The 15,435-nt window shown below is 44.9% G+C and overlaps 1 protein-coding gene across 2 annotated transcripts; it reads right to left on the bottom strand.

Annotated features, from left to right (window-relative positions):
• Positions 1 to 518: 518 nt before the first annotated feature.
• Positions 519 to 13,771, bottom strand: TMEM14A (transmembrane protein 14A). 2 transcript variants are annotated; one of them, XM_032215044.1, is made up of 5 exons: positions 13,666 to 13,771; positions 8,823 to 8,908; positions 4,934 to 5,035; positions 2,737 to 2,824; positions 519 to 1,115 (listed from the first exon to the last, which is right to left on the bottom strand). In XM_032215044.1, the coding sequence occupies exons 2-5, from the start codon at positions 8,896 to 8,898 to the stop codon at positions 1,076 to 1,078; spliced, it is 306 nt and encodes a 101-aa protein (XP_032070935.1). In that variant the 5' UTR covers positions 8,899 to 8,908; positions 13,666 to 13,771; the 3' UTR covers positions 519 to 1,075. The 2 variants fall into 2 exon arrangements, with proteins under 2 accessions (XP_032070935.1, XP_032070936.1); XM_032215045.1 differs by lacking the exon at positions 13,666 to 13,771 and adding an exon at positions 9,139 to 9,247.
• Positions 13,772 to 15,435: the final 1,664 nt, after the last annotated feature.

The following is a 15,435-nucleotide window of genomic DNA, read 5'->3' as shown; positions in this document are numbered from 1 at the left end:
GGGAGTGTGATCCGGACGGGGGCAAAAAGGAGCAAAAAATGACCCTTTTGCCAAAAAAAGGGGGCACACATAGTCTTTAGGAGGCTTGTAGAGTGCTCTTAGGGGCTGGGGGGGGGATGAGCAAAAAACGGCCCATTTTTTGCTCATTTTTGCCCTCCCCAGCCCCCAGGAGCACTTTACAAGCTTCCTAAAGGCTATGCACGGCCATTTTTGTGAAGGGCGCGGGGTTTCGGAAAGCCAAAAAAGCTGTATTCAGGGTATAAGATGCGCCCCCCCACCCTTTGGGGGGGGGGGAAAGGTATATCTTATACTCCGAAAAATACCTGTCCCACCCAATCTATAATTTTTTTCAGTCAATCACCTCATTCAAACCACTTTAAGAAATACTGAAAGTCAACAACTTACAAGAGAGTTTGTATTCAAAATATTAAAGTGTTTTTATTTTTAATATGTTATTTGTTTGCATTTCAAGACATAAGCCATACCTCTTTTGGAATAGATTTTTTTTAGCATTATAAGAAATTAATACAGCATTCATTAATATTTTAACGGAACTGAAAGACAATATTTATTTATTTATGAAACTTCTATGGCCGCCCAACTCACTCTCGGCGACTCTGGGTAGCTTACAAAGATAAAAACCCAATGTAATCCATATACATAAATTTGTATTATTCCGTATCTTGATCTATGAAATTACCTTCATCTAGGAGGACTGGGTATAAACTTTATTAGATGCCACCATATATGACAAAACCTGAGTTTTAAAAATCCTGTGACTTCTATTCATTCCAGGAAGAATAAAGCGTAAATTGAATCTTCGTCCCACAAATTAAAAGAGTAATTAGAAGGCCAAGTTAGTCATTGGTCTGAATAAGACATAAATCAACAAAATGTTACTTAAAACATTAAAGAATGCGACACAAGGAATGAATGGATTTCTGAGTCCAGGAGGAATAACGCTGCCTTTATGTCATCGTAATCACAACAAAAATGGCTGATCTTTCGGAAGGGATATCCGTAATTCAATGAGTACTTTGTCTGATTGCGTGGAAATCTGGAAGTGCCTCTTTTCTCATATGAGCCGGAAGACAAGTCTCACAACCATCACCAGGCTGTATTAATAATAATAATAATAATAATAATAATAATAATAATAATAATAATAATAAAAAATAGCAATAGCAATAGCAATAGCAGTTAGACTTATGTACCGCTTCATAGGGCTTTTAGCCCTCTCTAAGCGGTTTACAGAGTCAGCATATCGCCCCCACAGTCTGGGTCCTCATTTTACCCACCTCGGAAGGATGGAAGGCTGAGTCAACCTTGAGCCGCTGAGATTTGAACCGCCGAACTGCAGATAGCAGTCAACTGAAGTGGCCTGCAGTACTGCACTCTACCCACTCCGCCACCTCGGCTCAATAATGAGCGATCAGTTAAGACATGAACAATTTCCAATTTTTATATTCAGAGTAGTATACGGAGAGGAGGAGAGGGAGCTCTGAATGGAGAGTTCCAACAGGAACGGGGACCTGTGTGAAATTTCAACCTCAAAAACGGTTGGAAGTTGCACTCCTGTACTGCAGATATGCCTTAAAACAGGCTTCCCCATTTGGTGCCGTTCACATGTATGTTGGGCCTCAACCGCTATAATTTAAGGTTGCATGGACTCTTCCTGGGAGTGACGGCATCTGAAGTCTTTGATTTTGAATAGCTGGAAGCAAATCCTCACCTCTTAAGAATAATGTTCTTACGTAAACAGTTCCTTTGGAAATCAGGAGAATGGATTCCGCAATCAACTAATCAAACTTTCCTCTGCAATGCGCTCTACATGGGGCAGCCTTTGAAGAGTATTCGGAGACTACAACTCGTCCAGAGTGCAGCCGCGCGAGCGATTGTGGGTGCACCTCGGTACACCCACGTTACACCTATCCTCCGTGAGCTGCACTGGCTACCGATCGGTCTCCGGATACGCTTCAAAGTGCTAGTCGTAACTTATAAAGCCCTTCATGGTATTGGACCTGGGTACTTGAGAGACCGCCTGCTGCCAATTACCTCCCAAAGACCCGTTAGATCGCACAGGGTCAGCCTCCTCCGGGTTCCGTCTACCAGCCAATGCCATCTGGCTACCACCCGGGGGAGGGCCTTCTCTGTAGCAGCTCCGGCCCTTTGGAATGAACTCCCCGCGGAGACTCGGACCCTCACCTCTCTCCAGGCCTTCCAGAAAGCTGTCAAAACCTGGCTGTGCCGGCAGGCCTGGGGTTGATGAGTTCCCCTCCCCTCTCGACTTGTATGGCTGTATGACCCTTGTGTATTTTAATTATGTGTATTGTGTTTGTATCCCCTTTTCCCCCTTTCGAGTTGTTCGCCGCCCTGAGTCCCTCCCGGAGAAGGGCGGCATACAAATAAACTAAATCTAATCTAATCTCTTCTCTCTTTCTCTCTAAACACACATAACACACACACACACCTATTTTAGTGTGACAGTAAAATCATAGAATATTCTAGAATGTAAATTTCAGAAATAGCATAATTAGAACCGGATGACAAGTATCCAGTCATCCATAAACCGATTCTATGTTAATCAGTCCCATTTACATCCAGGAACTCTTTTACAGCATTTAAAATCACACGTTGTGTACTAGTATACAAGTGCAATCACAATATGACCCACTGTAGTCCCTGGGGGCTAGATAAGTAAACTTCGGATGGTGTCGTAAAGCAGAAACGGTTTACCTGAGGCCTGCTATAATTCCAGCCGGCATGAGTTTCTTGGTCCTCTTAAACCTCACTCCCATTATAGTGGTCAGTATAAAAGCTGTGACTGCAGGCAAAAATACAGGATGTTTATTTTAGCAAATGTTATGCTGTGCTTTAACTATAGTCTCATAATTATTTATGTCAGCAAATTAAAATTATTCCAAATTAAGTAGACAGCTATTAAAACAAAAGAAAAAAAATCACTCAAATGCCATAATATTCCAAAACAAAAACAAAAAATAAGTTTTTTTTTCTACATCCTCACCAACTTATAATTAGAATTCTTTCTACTGAGGTCCATACAAATGGTGTCTTTGTGCCTGTTCTGAACTGTTCTTATCTTTCCATCTCAGCAACAGAGTCCTTTTTCCATAACTATTTTCCCCAACTATAAATTTCACTAATGAAACAAGAAATAAGCTTGGGTACCTTTCAAAGAATATGTTTTGTTTAAATTAAAGCATCTTGTTGTGTGGTCCAGACACGTTTTGGCCAAGTCATGTGCAAATTCGGACTTCAATTCAATGGCAACTCAGTGTCGAATGTGAATCCATGAAGTGCACCAACCTTGTTTCCAACCTGGGAGCCTTCAGAAATGTGGATCTATAAATTCCATCATCCCAGATAATCTAGCCCAGTGTTTCTCAACCTTGGCAACTTGAAGATGTCCGGACTTCAATTTGTAGCAGATAATACTTTAATGGATTCCAAAAAGCTCCTAAAGCAGTGTTTCTCAACCTTGGCAACTTGAAGATGTCCGGACTTCAACTCCCGGAGTTCCCCAGCCAGCATTCGCTGGCTGGGGAATTCCGGGAGTTGAAGTCCGGACATCTTCAAGTTGCCAAGGTTGAGAAACACTGATCTAGCCAATAACAAGGCTTGGTGAAAACAATAAAGCGTTTACGTAATTCCACATTTTACAAAGCTTGCTCCATCCACGGGATGGAAAAATTCTCAACGTCCCAATACATGCAGGCTTGCACAAGTTAAGCCAATTATTATTTCTTCATCCTTAAGGAACCTGAATCAACCACTCCATCTCAAATCTTACCCTTTGAAACTAAATTTATTCATTCGTTTTAATTTTTACACTGCCCATCTCACCAGATGTGAGTGAAGCTGGGCGGTTTGCAACAACGAAGTAAAAAAATGATTTATTTATTTGCTCAGTTTCCATAGCTTCCTATCAAGGGACTCTGGTTATCAACGCATGACTTAAAAGCAGAGTTGAAAACAGAATTAAGGAGACTGTTAAAATGCGTAAGCTAAAAATGGAAATCAGAGTCCAAAAAATTATAATTCAGAAGACAAGAAGTTAACAAGGCAGAGGGATTGGCCTTAACCCTCAAGGTTTGCATGCAATACCAATGCTGTTTAAAGACAGCTATAAACTTTTAACCTGCATGTTATGAGTTTACAAATAGTGCATATGATAGCAACTAGTTTTCAGTTTCTGATTATTCTGATAACTCCAGTATATAATGACGTCCTCTACATGGGGCAGCCCTTGAAGAGCATTCGGAGACTTCAGCTTGTCCAGAATGCAGCCGCGCGAGCGATTGTGGGTGCACCTCGGTTCACCCACGTAACACCTATCCTCCGCGAGCTGCACTGGCTGCCTATTGGTCTCCGGATACGCTTCAAGGGGTTAGTCGTCACTTATAAAGCCCTTCATGGTATTGGACCTGGGTACTTGAGAGACCGCCTGCTGCCAATTACCTCCAATAGACCTATTAGATCCCACAGATTAGGCCTCCTCCGAATTCCATCCGCCGGCCAATGCCGACTGGCGACTACCCGGAGGAGAGCCTTCTCTGTGGCTGCTCCGACCCTCTGGAACGAACTCCCCGTGGAGATTCGAACCCTCACCACCCTCCAGGCCTTCCGCAAAGCCCTTAAAACCTGGCTATTCCGACAGGCCTGGGGCTAAAGAGCTTCTGCCCCCCTTCTCGAATGGTATGGTTGTTGTGTGTTTTTAAATTGTGTACTGTTATGTTTGTCTTTTTGTCCCCTGTCTGTACCCCTCTCCCTGACTGAATTGTGAGCCGCCCTGGGTCCCCTTCGGGGAAAAGGGCAGCATATAAATGAAATAAATCCAAATCCAATCCAAATCCAATGAAAGTACATTTAAAACTCTTTCATGCCCTCTTTTTTCACAAAGTAGGATACTCACACAATGATATCTTTACATCTTTGGGATCGTGGGTTACCCAATATGCTCCATAACAAGCCAACAGGCCAAAGAAAAGCCCAGCCACCAATGAGATTTTACTTCCTGTAATAAATAAATAAAAAATCTCATTGTACTCTTTTAAGAACACGTACTTCTGTTTTTGAAAGACGCGTCTTTTGATTTCTGGAAGCTGAAAAATGTATTTGATTATTTGACGTATTTCGACCCTGTTCTTCTGAAGACAGATAATAAGAACAAAAAAAGGGATAACAAATGATGCCAAATGACTCCATTTGACAAAGACTCTTTTTCTGAAAAAAGTTACACAGAAACAAGAGTTTCATTTCTTATACATGTATGGCTAGGAAGCAAGAATAACATGGCATATATAGAGGCGGTGGGAGGGGGGGGACAGGGAGAGAGAGGGGGGGGCAGGCTTAGGCTCTTGAGATCTCTGGCTATGTCAGTTGTTGCCAGTTGCCACTATTTTGAACAATACTCCAATTTATTGGGGGAAAAAATATATATCCAGTGTGCAGTCAGAAGCTGAACAAGGGATAAATTCATTCGGAAGCTTCTGCGCCCTTGTATTCCAATCCTTTTCTTTTCTGCATTCTTTTGTTACAAGAGAGTGACTTGATAGTCCTGTGTTCACACTGGTGGTTCAGCAGGAGAGACTAATCTAAATTATTACTGACGCTGCAGAAATGGTGTACTCGGGTTTCCTGGGATTTTCAGGACCTGTTCTGAACCCATTAGTAACTCTGGGGTAGATAAGTTGCAATTATAGCAACCACTCTATGTATAGTAACTATTCAGTGGTGGGTTTCAAATAATTTAACAACCGGTTCTCTGCCATAATGACCAGCTGGGTAGGCATAGCTCGGTGGTCATGTGACAATGTGGCTGTGGCCAACTCATTTCGATGGGCGCTTCGCCTTAGCTGTTACAATGGTAATAAGGATTAACTGGAGAGGCAGTTTCTGTAAACAGGTCAATAAAGATTAGGCTAGAAACAACACCAGAATGTTTCCTTCTTGCCTTCCTTACAGGATTAGCCCTGTAAAGTGGAAAAAAAATAAAATAAGATTTCTTCCAAGAACCGGTTCTCCGAACTGCTTAGAAAGTTACGAAGCGGTTCTCCCGAATAGGTGCGAACCGGCTGAATCCCATCACTGTAACTATTCCACTACAGGAGAGGAATGATCCCGGAGAGCATTGGGCAAATGCAGTTAGGAAATCATGAACTAGTAATTTATTTGTGAAGGTTCTTCAGAACAGTATCTGATCAGAAGGCTGTGGGGACAGCCCCCATTCTGTTCCAAGGCTCTACTATTGATATCTGCTCCATGGGAATTCAAGCAGGATATTTGTAGGTTTACAAAAGAATAGAATGGAGTATTCTTTAGTGCCAAGTGTAATTGGACACACAAGGAATTTGTCTCACTGTACGCACAAACAATCAAGTAATATAATCATAAGATACCAGTAATAGAGCTCTACTACATGGGGAAAATATCTTTAGATATAAGACAGTGCTGTGGGAATTAAGTGTTTAGCAGAGGTAGAGCATATGTGTTTCATGCAGCCAATCTAACACGTACATGGCATTTCTGTAATCTAATATTGCATGCCACGTTTCTCCCACTGTGTGATTTCTGATTCTTTCCAAATTTATTCCAATTCTGCTGCTAGAGCCACTCTGTCAGTGAGAGGAAGGAATTAGATACTATTACTTTTCAATGGGAAAAAATAACGCGGTTGCACTAAGAATATGTTAAACTATGATGAATTGTATGTTTTGGAAAGGGGAAAGTTTTAGAAATCAATGTTAAATACATTTTTTTCTGTTTTGCAGAGACAAAAAGAGAAAAAGGAATCTACCTCTCCTCACCTGGCCTTTTAACATTCCAGAAAAAGATCTCTGAAACAATGTAGGATAAGAACTCACAGGCTGGGCCTACTCCGGGTGCCGTCGACCGGACAATGCCGGCTGGCGGCTCCTCGGAGAAGGGCCTTCTCTGTAGCTGCTCCGATTCCGGACCCTCCCCACTCTCTCGGCCTTCCGAAAAGCCACTAAAACCTGGCTATTCCGGCAGGCCTGGGGCTGTTGACTTCAGGAATGAGGTCCAGCCCCACCCAGATTGAGTGTATGGTGCGTTGTTTTTTAAATTGTTTCTTTTCAATTGTTTCTTTTTATTTTTAACTCCTTATTTTAACCTGTTTCTGTAAGCCGCCCAGAGTCCTACGGGATTGGGTGGCATATAAATTCGTGGCACGACAAAACCACGGTCCACTAAAGCGCGCCCGATTAAAGCGCGTACCTGACGTCATCAGCAGCGTGACAAATACGACCGCGGAGAAAAAAGGGCGCTTTAAAAAGCGCTTTTAAAGCAAGCCGATTCACGTAAAGGTAAGGGTTAGGTTTAGGGTTAGGGTTAGGTGAAGGATTAGGGTTAGGGTTAGGTTTAGGGTTACGTTAAGCGTTAGGGTTAGGGTTAGGGTTAGGTTAAGGGTTAGCATTAGGTTTAGCGTTAGGTTTAGCGTTAGGTTTAGGGTTAGGTTTAGGGTTAGGTTAAGGGTTAGGTTAAGGGTTAGGTTTGGGGGGGTTAGGGTAAGGTTTTCGTGTTAATTTTAACTTTACCGCTCACAGCGTGATGTTTTCGTCGCGCTGTGATAACGTCAGGTACGCGCTTTCGTCGAGCGCGCTTTAGTCTACCGCGGTTTTGTGGTGGAACCATATAAATTTATTAAAAGTTAAAGTCAAAGTTTTATTCCCCAAAGGCCTCGTCCCTTTCTTTTTTGGGGGGAGGGGGGGAATGGCTCACTCATCAACTGCCAATATGCCACAAGCAAACCTACTTTGCCAGCAAGCTTCCAAATTACTCCCTTGTTCTCCCCTTACTGGTCACCCACCATTAAGAGATTTCTACTTTCAATTGGTACCAAAGTAGCCAATGGCTGCTCACCTGTCGGGCCTTGCTACCAGCCAATTGGGAGCAGGGGTCGGTGGGGGGGGGGGCGGGAAGAGAGTGAGGGCACCCGTTCTCTTGTGTCACACAGCCTACAGGTTGCTGGGAAATGTAGTCGGACGGCATGGTGCCATTGAAGCAGCCACAACTTTGGCAACTTTCAACCCCCGTGGGAACGCATGGGTTCCCAATTTTTGGCGCATTCTGTAAATAAGCCCATTTGAGATACATTGATTCAAAAATTGTTGCTCTGTGATGAAGGTTACAAAGCATCAAATAGACACAAGAGGTTTAGTGATGCACCATGCCACAACCCCTGGTATGCCCAAACATGGAGGAAGCATACTGCTTCCTTTCTCTGCCTATCGGCTCGTCACAAGAGACCATCACAACAGAAACTCAATGTTTTTTACTGCTGCCTTTGTTACATTTGTGTTGCATTTGTGCTGATAAATAAATAAAGGGAGACTAGTATAGATCTATTTCAAGCTATTTAGCTCTCATCAGCTAGCCATACCCTTACTAGGATTCGAACCTGGGCTGCATTACATATCAAGCAGTTATATTAGCCACTAGGCCAAGAGGTTTAGTGGTATATCGATTCAGTTTGATCTATCTTGGTATTTTAATCTTTTTACACATATTCCTCTTCTAAGCTTAACATATTGCAAAAGCAAAGCGTAACTTAACGCAGTGTTTTTCAACCTTGGCAACTTGAAGATGTCTGGACTTCAACTCCCAGAATTCCCCAGCCAGCATTCGCTGGCTGGGGAATTCTGGGAGTTGAAGTCCAGACATCTTCAAGTTGCCAAGGTTGAAAAACACTGACTTAACGAAACTATTTGAGAAAATGCAGGAAAAAAAAACCAGCAGAAAACAATGACATCATTTTCTCCATCATACAGGTCCGCGGTTACCTTTGCGAATATATCCTACGATCCCGCCAAGAGCCACGACCAGCCCGTAACCAAAGCCAATCCAATCCACACTCATGGTGAACAGCCTGAAAAACAAAAACAGAATGGCCAAATGGACATGCTAAAACAATATTTAAGAGGGAAGGAGGGAGGAGAGGATGATTGTGTCACAGAAAGCAGCAACTTGTAATTAACCACGGCGATCTCAGAAAGGTCAGCACGAATACATTTAGTGTTTCCCAAGGCTAGCTGGATTATTATTTATTTTTTAAATAGCAGGAAAAAAGAGGTGATGGGAATTCACACTGTCACCAACCAAAAACAATGTGAATTGTGGCGATGTAGTTACGAGGAATTCAACTCAACAGGAGGGAAACCAGAGAAAGATTTTTTAGGAATGCCCCAACAATCATCCAGCAGTAAAAATGAAACCAGATCTTCTGAGAAAAAACCGATCGGAGTTGTGGGAGGTATTAATTAAGTCGCCGGTTTGTGTAAGGATTAGAGGACTGTAAATAGATAGCCTTACCCTGTGCCCAATTTTGCAATGGAAGATGGGGCAATCCTTTCCTGGCTTAATGCCAGCTCACGTGCTGTGGCGAAACGTGCAAAGCTCATTTATACCAGAAACATCCAAGTGCTTGCCTGGATCCCACTGAGTGAAGAGGAATTGTCTTGGGCCGCATATAAAATATAACAAACTTCCTTTACTGTCTTGTGAGGCCGCATGAATTGGATATGCCTGCTTTATATGCAAAGGGCACTGCAAATTCCTGCTGCGCTTGGGAGTGCATTCAGCCTGGGTGCAGGCAAAATTATTATTTGATGCCCCAAGAATTCCATAAACTTCTTTGTTCCCTTAGTTCCTTAGGACTTATTCCAAATTCCATGCGATCATGTCACAAAGCTGGTGTTAGCAGGATTGTTCTGCCCTGGGCAATGAGGTTCTGCTCGGGCAGCCAGTTAACTCCACGCTTAGGAATATCTTTCAGATCACGTTTATTATCAGGCATCCTTCATAGCAAAACGTACAGTTCAGTGTTAAGATTCTTCTGACTTTCCATGATCTGTCCCATCACGTGGTGTAAAAAGACATAAATTCCTCTAACCCATGCTGCTGGTGCAAAGCTGCTTCAGGTACACCAAGGCTATTCACAGAATCACCCCTAATAAATCACTTTTCCCGGGCAGGGTACCCCACTGCCCAATCAGGGGGCACAGATGTGGTCATATGTTACGGGACTACATTTCCCATAAGGTAGTTACATTTCCCATGAGGTAGTTTCTTAAAGGAGACAGCTCTCAATTCCTATATTAGCTATGTACTGTTGGGACAGCACAAGGATTGAATCCAGTATTGGGATCAAGCTGATCTTCTTCCCAATAGGTCTAATTCCCTAGGTTCTTTCTTATGGCCTATTTCTTCTCTTGGACCAAGGCAATACCTATAAAACCGGATCCCTTGGATTTCTCCATATCATTTTGTAAGATGCCCGAGTCACTTCGGTAGTCGAATGGGCAACATATAACTTTTATGAATAAAGTTAAACGCACGTGTAATTGTAGTACACTACAATTAAGGAATGATATAAGGGTATCGATATTTAAATACACATGGCATCCCTTCTTCAAGCTAAGTAAACCTCTTCCCTTTGGCATCTGTTCACTGACTTCCTTTTCACTTTGATTTTTGCGTGTCTCATTCCAAGCCTTGGAATATAAGGGGTGCTGGGTAGTCTTTTACAAACTTTCGCAAGTTTCCGCTGTTACATAATGGGAGTGGCCATAGTAGCAATAGCAATAGCAGTTAGACTTGTATACCGCTTCATAGGGCTTTCAGCCCTCTCTAAGCGGTTTACAGAGTCAGCATATCGCCCCCACAGTCTGGGTCCTCATTTCACCCACCTCGGAAGGATGGAAGGCTGAGTCGACCTTGAGCCGGTGAGATTAGAACCGCTGAACTGCAGGTAACAGTCCGCTGAAGTGGCCTGCAGTACTGAACCCTAACCACTGCGCCACCTCGGCTCTTCATAGTGCATTCCTCCGTCCTTCGCTACCTATGGCAAAATCAATGAGTGCTCTTCAGAGGTGGGATTGGCAAGCTCCTTTTGGAGGTCCCAGGAACACTAACTTTCAATGCCAACATTGAAAGGTGACAGGTTGTTCCCTGTTAAGGTATAGTGAACAGGTGACACTGCAATAAACCAGGGAGGTTAAATGAGGTTTGGGCTGCCCTATTTTATTCCCCACAGCGTTTACTGCAGGGCTAATCCGAATAGCTTCCGTGCTGCTGATGGATACTCATCATTTGGGCTGTACAGACTCAGTCAATTATTAATAAGCCATGGTTGAATCTTGACTTACTAAGTTAGGCCCAAATATCCTACTTTCCGAATATTTGCCATTTCTGTACTGGACACAAACTAGACAGGCTCATATTTCAGGCAACTCTATGAGTCTGATGTACACTTGTACTGATCGCTTCCTCTATTGTATGGTTTTGTCTTTGGGGAGTATCCTTGGTGTAAACTTGGTGGCCTCTTTCAAGAGGGCTGGATCCTTTCCTTAGAAATGAAGTTGGATTGTTTCTATGGAGCAGAGGTGGGTTCCTACCAGTTTGCACTTATTCGGTAGAACCGGTTCGTCAAATCTACCGAACCGGTTAGAAGAGGTTCCACCAGTGGACCCGTAAAGCAGGCCACACCTACAGAAGAGGTTCCAAACATTTTTTGAAACCCACCCCTGGTCCTTGGATATGATTATTCTACACTATCATGCTCATATTTATAAAACTCAGGGCCTCTGTGAAAGGTAAGGATGACTACTGCGTTTGTGGTGCAATCAGAACATTGCGTGTGTTGAAGTTGTTTTAACGCAAACCAAAGATGCCTTTTAAAAAACAAGTTTACATCCTATTTTTATGCATGCCAGTGCTGTGTGTGAGGTCATTTAAGGTGGTTCTGACAAGTGTCGTCGGCATCTTCATATCCGGTCACCTGGGCGGCAAGCCACTCCCATCCGGTCACATGGGCGGCAAGCCACTCCCACAAAGGAGGCCACACCCACAGAGTAGGTTCGAACAATTTTTGAAACCCACCACTGCTATGGAGCCTCCAAGCCCGTTATACGCAGGCAAGACTTACTGATGACATCCCCAAAGATCAGGAATGTGGCTTCAGGAGATCAGCAATGATCTAGAGCCGAGGTGGCGCAGTGGTTAAATGCAGCACTGCAGGCTACTTCAGCTGACTGCAGTTCTGCAGTTCGGCTGTTCAATTCTCACCGGCTCAAGGTTGACTCAGCCTTCCATCCTTCCGAGGTGGGTGAAATGAGGACCCAGATTGTTGGGGGCGATATGCTGACTCTATAAACCGCTTAGAGAGGGCTGAAAGCCCTATGAAGCGGTATATGTCTAACTGCTATTGCTATCTATCTATCTATCATCTATCTATCTATCTATCTATCTATCATCTATCTATCTATCTATCTATCTATCTATCTATCGGATTGTTGGGGGCGATATGCTGACTCTGTAAACCGCTTAGAGAGGGCTGAAAGCCCTATGAAGCGGTATATAAGTCCAACTGCTATTGCTATTGCTACTTATTGATGACATCCCCAAAGATCAGGAATGTGGCTTCAGGAGATCAGCAATGATCTAGAGCCGAGGTGGCGCAGTGGTTAAATGCAGCACTGCAGGCTACTTCAGCTGACTGCAATCTGCAGTTCGGCTGTTCAAATCTCACCGGCTCAAGGTTGACTCAGCCTTCCATCCTTCCGAGGTGGGTGAAATGAGGACCCAGACTGTGGGGGCGATATGCTGACTCTGTAAACCGCTTAGAGAGGGCTGAAAGCCCTATGAAGCGGTATATGTCTAACTGCTATTGCTATCTATCTATCTATCATCTATCTATCTATCTATCTATCTATCTATCTATCTATCATCTATCTATCTATCTATCTATCTATCTATCTATCTATCTATCTATCTATCGGATTGTTGGGGGCGATATGCTGACTCTGTAAAACGCTTAGAGAGGGCTGAAAGCCCTATGAAGCGGTATATAAGTCCAACTGCTATTGCTATTGCTACTTATTGATGACATCCCCAAAGATCAGGAATGTGGCTTCAGGAGATCAGCAATGATCTACCAACCAACTCAACAGGAACCAGGAAGATCAATTGTACACAATGCAATGCATGGCCAAATAATAAAGAGTTAAGCAGATGTAAAGTTAACAAGGGTTGTGTGTGCGCACCCACAAAAGATGCATATAAAACAGAATTTACAGCCACCCAACACATAAAATGTTTTATGCCTGTGTTTTTATGTAGGTGCCTAGGCGCGCCTTGTGTACATATATACATACACATTAAAAACCAATTTAGAGAGCGCCCCCCACTGGCGGCTTCAACGTTTTGAGTCCGTGCTTAGGCATGCATGTGCAGACACATTGCATACGTATGTATCACAGACACACATGCATAGAAACATTTATATAGCCGCCTACTTCCCACGCAGAAACTCCGGGCGTGCAATCTTGGCTAAACGCGTGCAATTGACTCCCAGCCCCCGCCTGGCTTCCAAGCAAGCCAAGACTACAAAACCCATGCTTCATTTTTGCACGGGAAAGAAAGCGCCGAGCAAGCGGGGACCCCCCAGTCTCTCCCCCCCCCCCCCGCAATGTCAGTCTAGGCTGGGCGTTAATGCAGCAAGGAAGGAAGCGATCAGCAGCGGCTGCCGCCCCCGCCGCCTCCCTGGGCTGAACCCCGAGGGTGCATTTTCCCCCCCCCCTCCACCCAGAGGGGCTTCAGGACTGCATCCCCCTCCCCTCCGCCTACCTTGAGCTCCGGGACGAGCGCAGGGCAAGGCAGCCCCTCCCGCTTTAAAAAAAAACCCTCCTTCCCTTCCATCCCCGGGGAGGGAGTCTCGCGGGCGCCCCCTGCCGCCCAGCGGGAGGCGGTGTTTTCCTTTCCCCAGAGTGGACGGCTCCGCTTTTCTCCTCCTTTGGCTTAGTTTCTGACGTCAGTGGTCTCCAACCTTGGCCACTTTAAGACCTGTGGACTCCAACTCCCAGAGTTCCTCAGCCAGCTTTGCTGGCTGAGGAACTCTGGGAGTTGAAGTCCACAGGTCTTAAAGTGCTAAGGTTGGAGACTGGCTGAGGAACTCTGGGAGTTGGAGTCCACAAGTCTTAAAGTGGCCAAGGTTGGAGACTGGCTGAGGAACTCTGGGAGTTGAAGTCCACAGGTCTTAAAGTGGCCAAGGTTGGAGACTGGCTGAGGAACTCTGGGAGTTGGAGTCCGCAGGTCTTAAAGTGGCCAAGGTTGGAGACTGGCTGAGGAACTCTGGGAGTTGAAGTCCGCAGGTCTTAAAGTGGCCAAGGTTGGAGACTGGCTGAGGAACTCTGGGAGTTGAAGTCCACAGGTCTTAAAGTGCTAAGGTTGGAGACTGGCTGAGGAACTCTGGGAGTTGAAGTCCGCAGGTCTTAAAGTGCTAAGGTTGGAGACTGGCTGAGGAACTCTGGGAGTTGAAGTCCACAGGTCTTAAAGTGCTAAGGTTGGAGACTGGCTGAGGAACTCTGGGAGTTGAAGTCCGCAGGTCTTAAAGTGGCCAAGGTTGGAGACTGGCTGAGGAACTCTGGGAGTTGAAGTCCGCAGGTCTTAAAGTGGCCAAGGTTGGAGACTGGCTGAGGAACTCTGGGAGTTGGAGTCCGCAGGTCTTAAAGTGGCCAAGGTTGGAGACTGGCTGAGGAACTCTGGGAGTTGAAGTCCGCAGGTCTTAAAGTGGCCAAGGTTGGAGACTGGCTGAGGAACTCTGGGAGTTGGAGTCCACAGGTCTTAAAGTGCTAAGGTTGGAGACTGGCTGAGGAACTCTGGGAGTTGGAGTCCACAGGTCTTAAAGTGCTAAGGTTGGAGACTGGCTGAGGAACTCTGGGAGTTGAAGTCCGCAGGTCTTAAAGTGGCCAAGGTTGGAGACTGGCTGAGGAACTCTGGGAGTTGAAGTCCACAGGTCTTAAAGTGGCCAAGGTTGGAGACTGGCTGAGGAACTCTGGGAGTTGAAGTCCGCAGGTCTTAAAGTGGCCAAGGTTGGAGACTGGCTGAGGAACTCTGGGAGTTGGAGTCCACAGGTCTTAAAGTGCTAAGGTTGGAGACTGGCTGAGGAACTCTGGGAGTTGAAGTCCACAGGTCTTAAAGTGCTAAGGTTGGAGACTGGCGGAGGAACTCTGGGAGTTGGAGTCCACAGGTCTTAAAGTGCTAAGGTTGGAGACTGGCTGAGGAACTCTGGGAGTTGAAGTCCGCAGGTCTTAAAGTGGCCAAGGTTGGAGACTGGCTGAGGAACTCTGGGAGTTGGAGTCCGCAGGTCTTAAAGTGGCCAAGGTTGGAGACTGGCTGAGGAACTCTGGGAGTTGGAGTCCGCAGGTCTTAAAGTGGCCAAGGTTGGAGACTGGCTGAGGAACTCTGGGAGTTGAAGTCCACAGGTCTTAAAGTGCTAAGGTTGGAGACTGGCTGAGGAACTCTGGGAGTTGAAGTCCACAGGTCTTAAAGTGCTAAGGTTGGAGACTGGCTGAGGAACTCTGGGAGTTGAAGTCCACAGGTCTTAAAGTGCTAAGG

This window comes from Thamnophis elegans, chromosome 4 (assembly GCF_009769535.1).
Source record: "Thamnophis elegans isolate rThaEle1 chromosome 4, rThaEle1.pri, whole genome shotgun sequence".
Lineage (NCBI taxonomy): Eukaryota > Metazoa > Chordata > Lepidosauria > Squamata > Colubridae > Thamnophis > Thamnophis elegans.
Note: the sequence above shows the minus strand (reverse complement) of the source record. Positions and strands in the feature narration are given on the sequence as shown.

Excerpts from the sequence above, each read along its gene's own strand:
- TMEM14A (XM_032215044.1), bottom strand. The coding sequence starts at position 8,898 with ATGAGTGTGGATTGGATTGGCTTTGGTTACGGGCTGGTCGTGGCTCTT. Across the intron at positions 5,036-8,822 it reads CGTAGGATATATTCGCAAAG|GAAGTAAAATCTCATTGGTG; the intron begins GTAACCGCGGAC and ends TATTTATTACAG. Across the intron at positions 2,825-4,933 it reads AGATGTAAAGATATCATTGT|TCACAGCTTTTATACTGACC; the intron begins GTGAGTATCCTA and ends TTTTGCCTGCAG.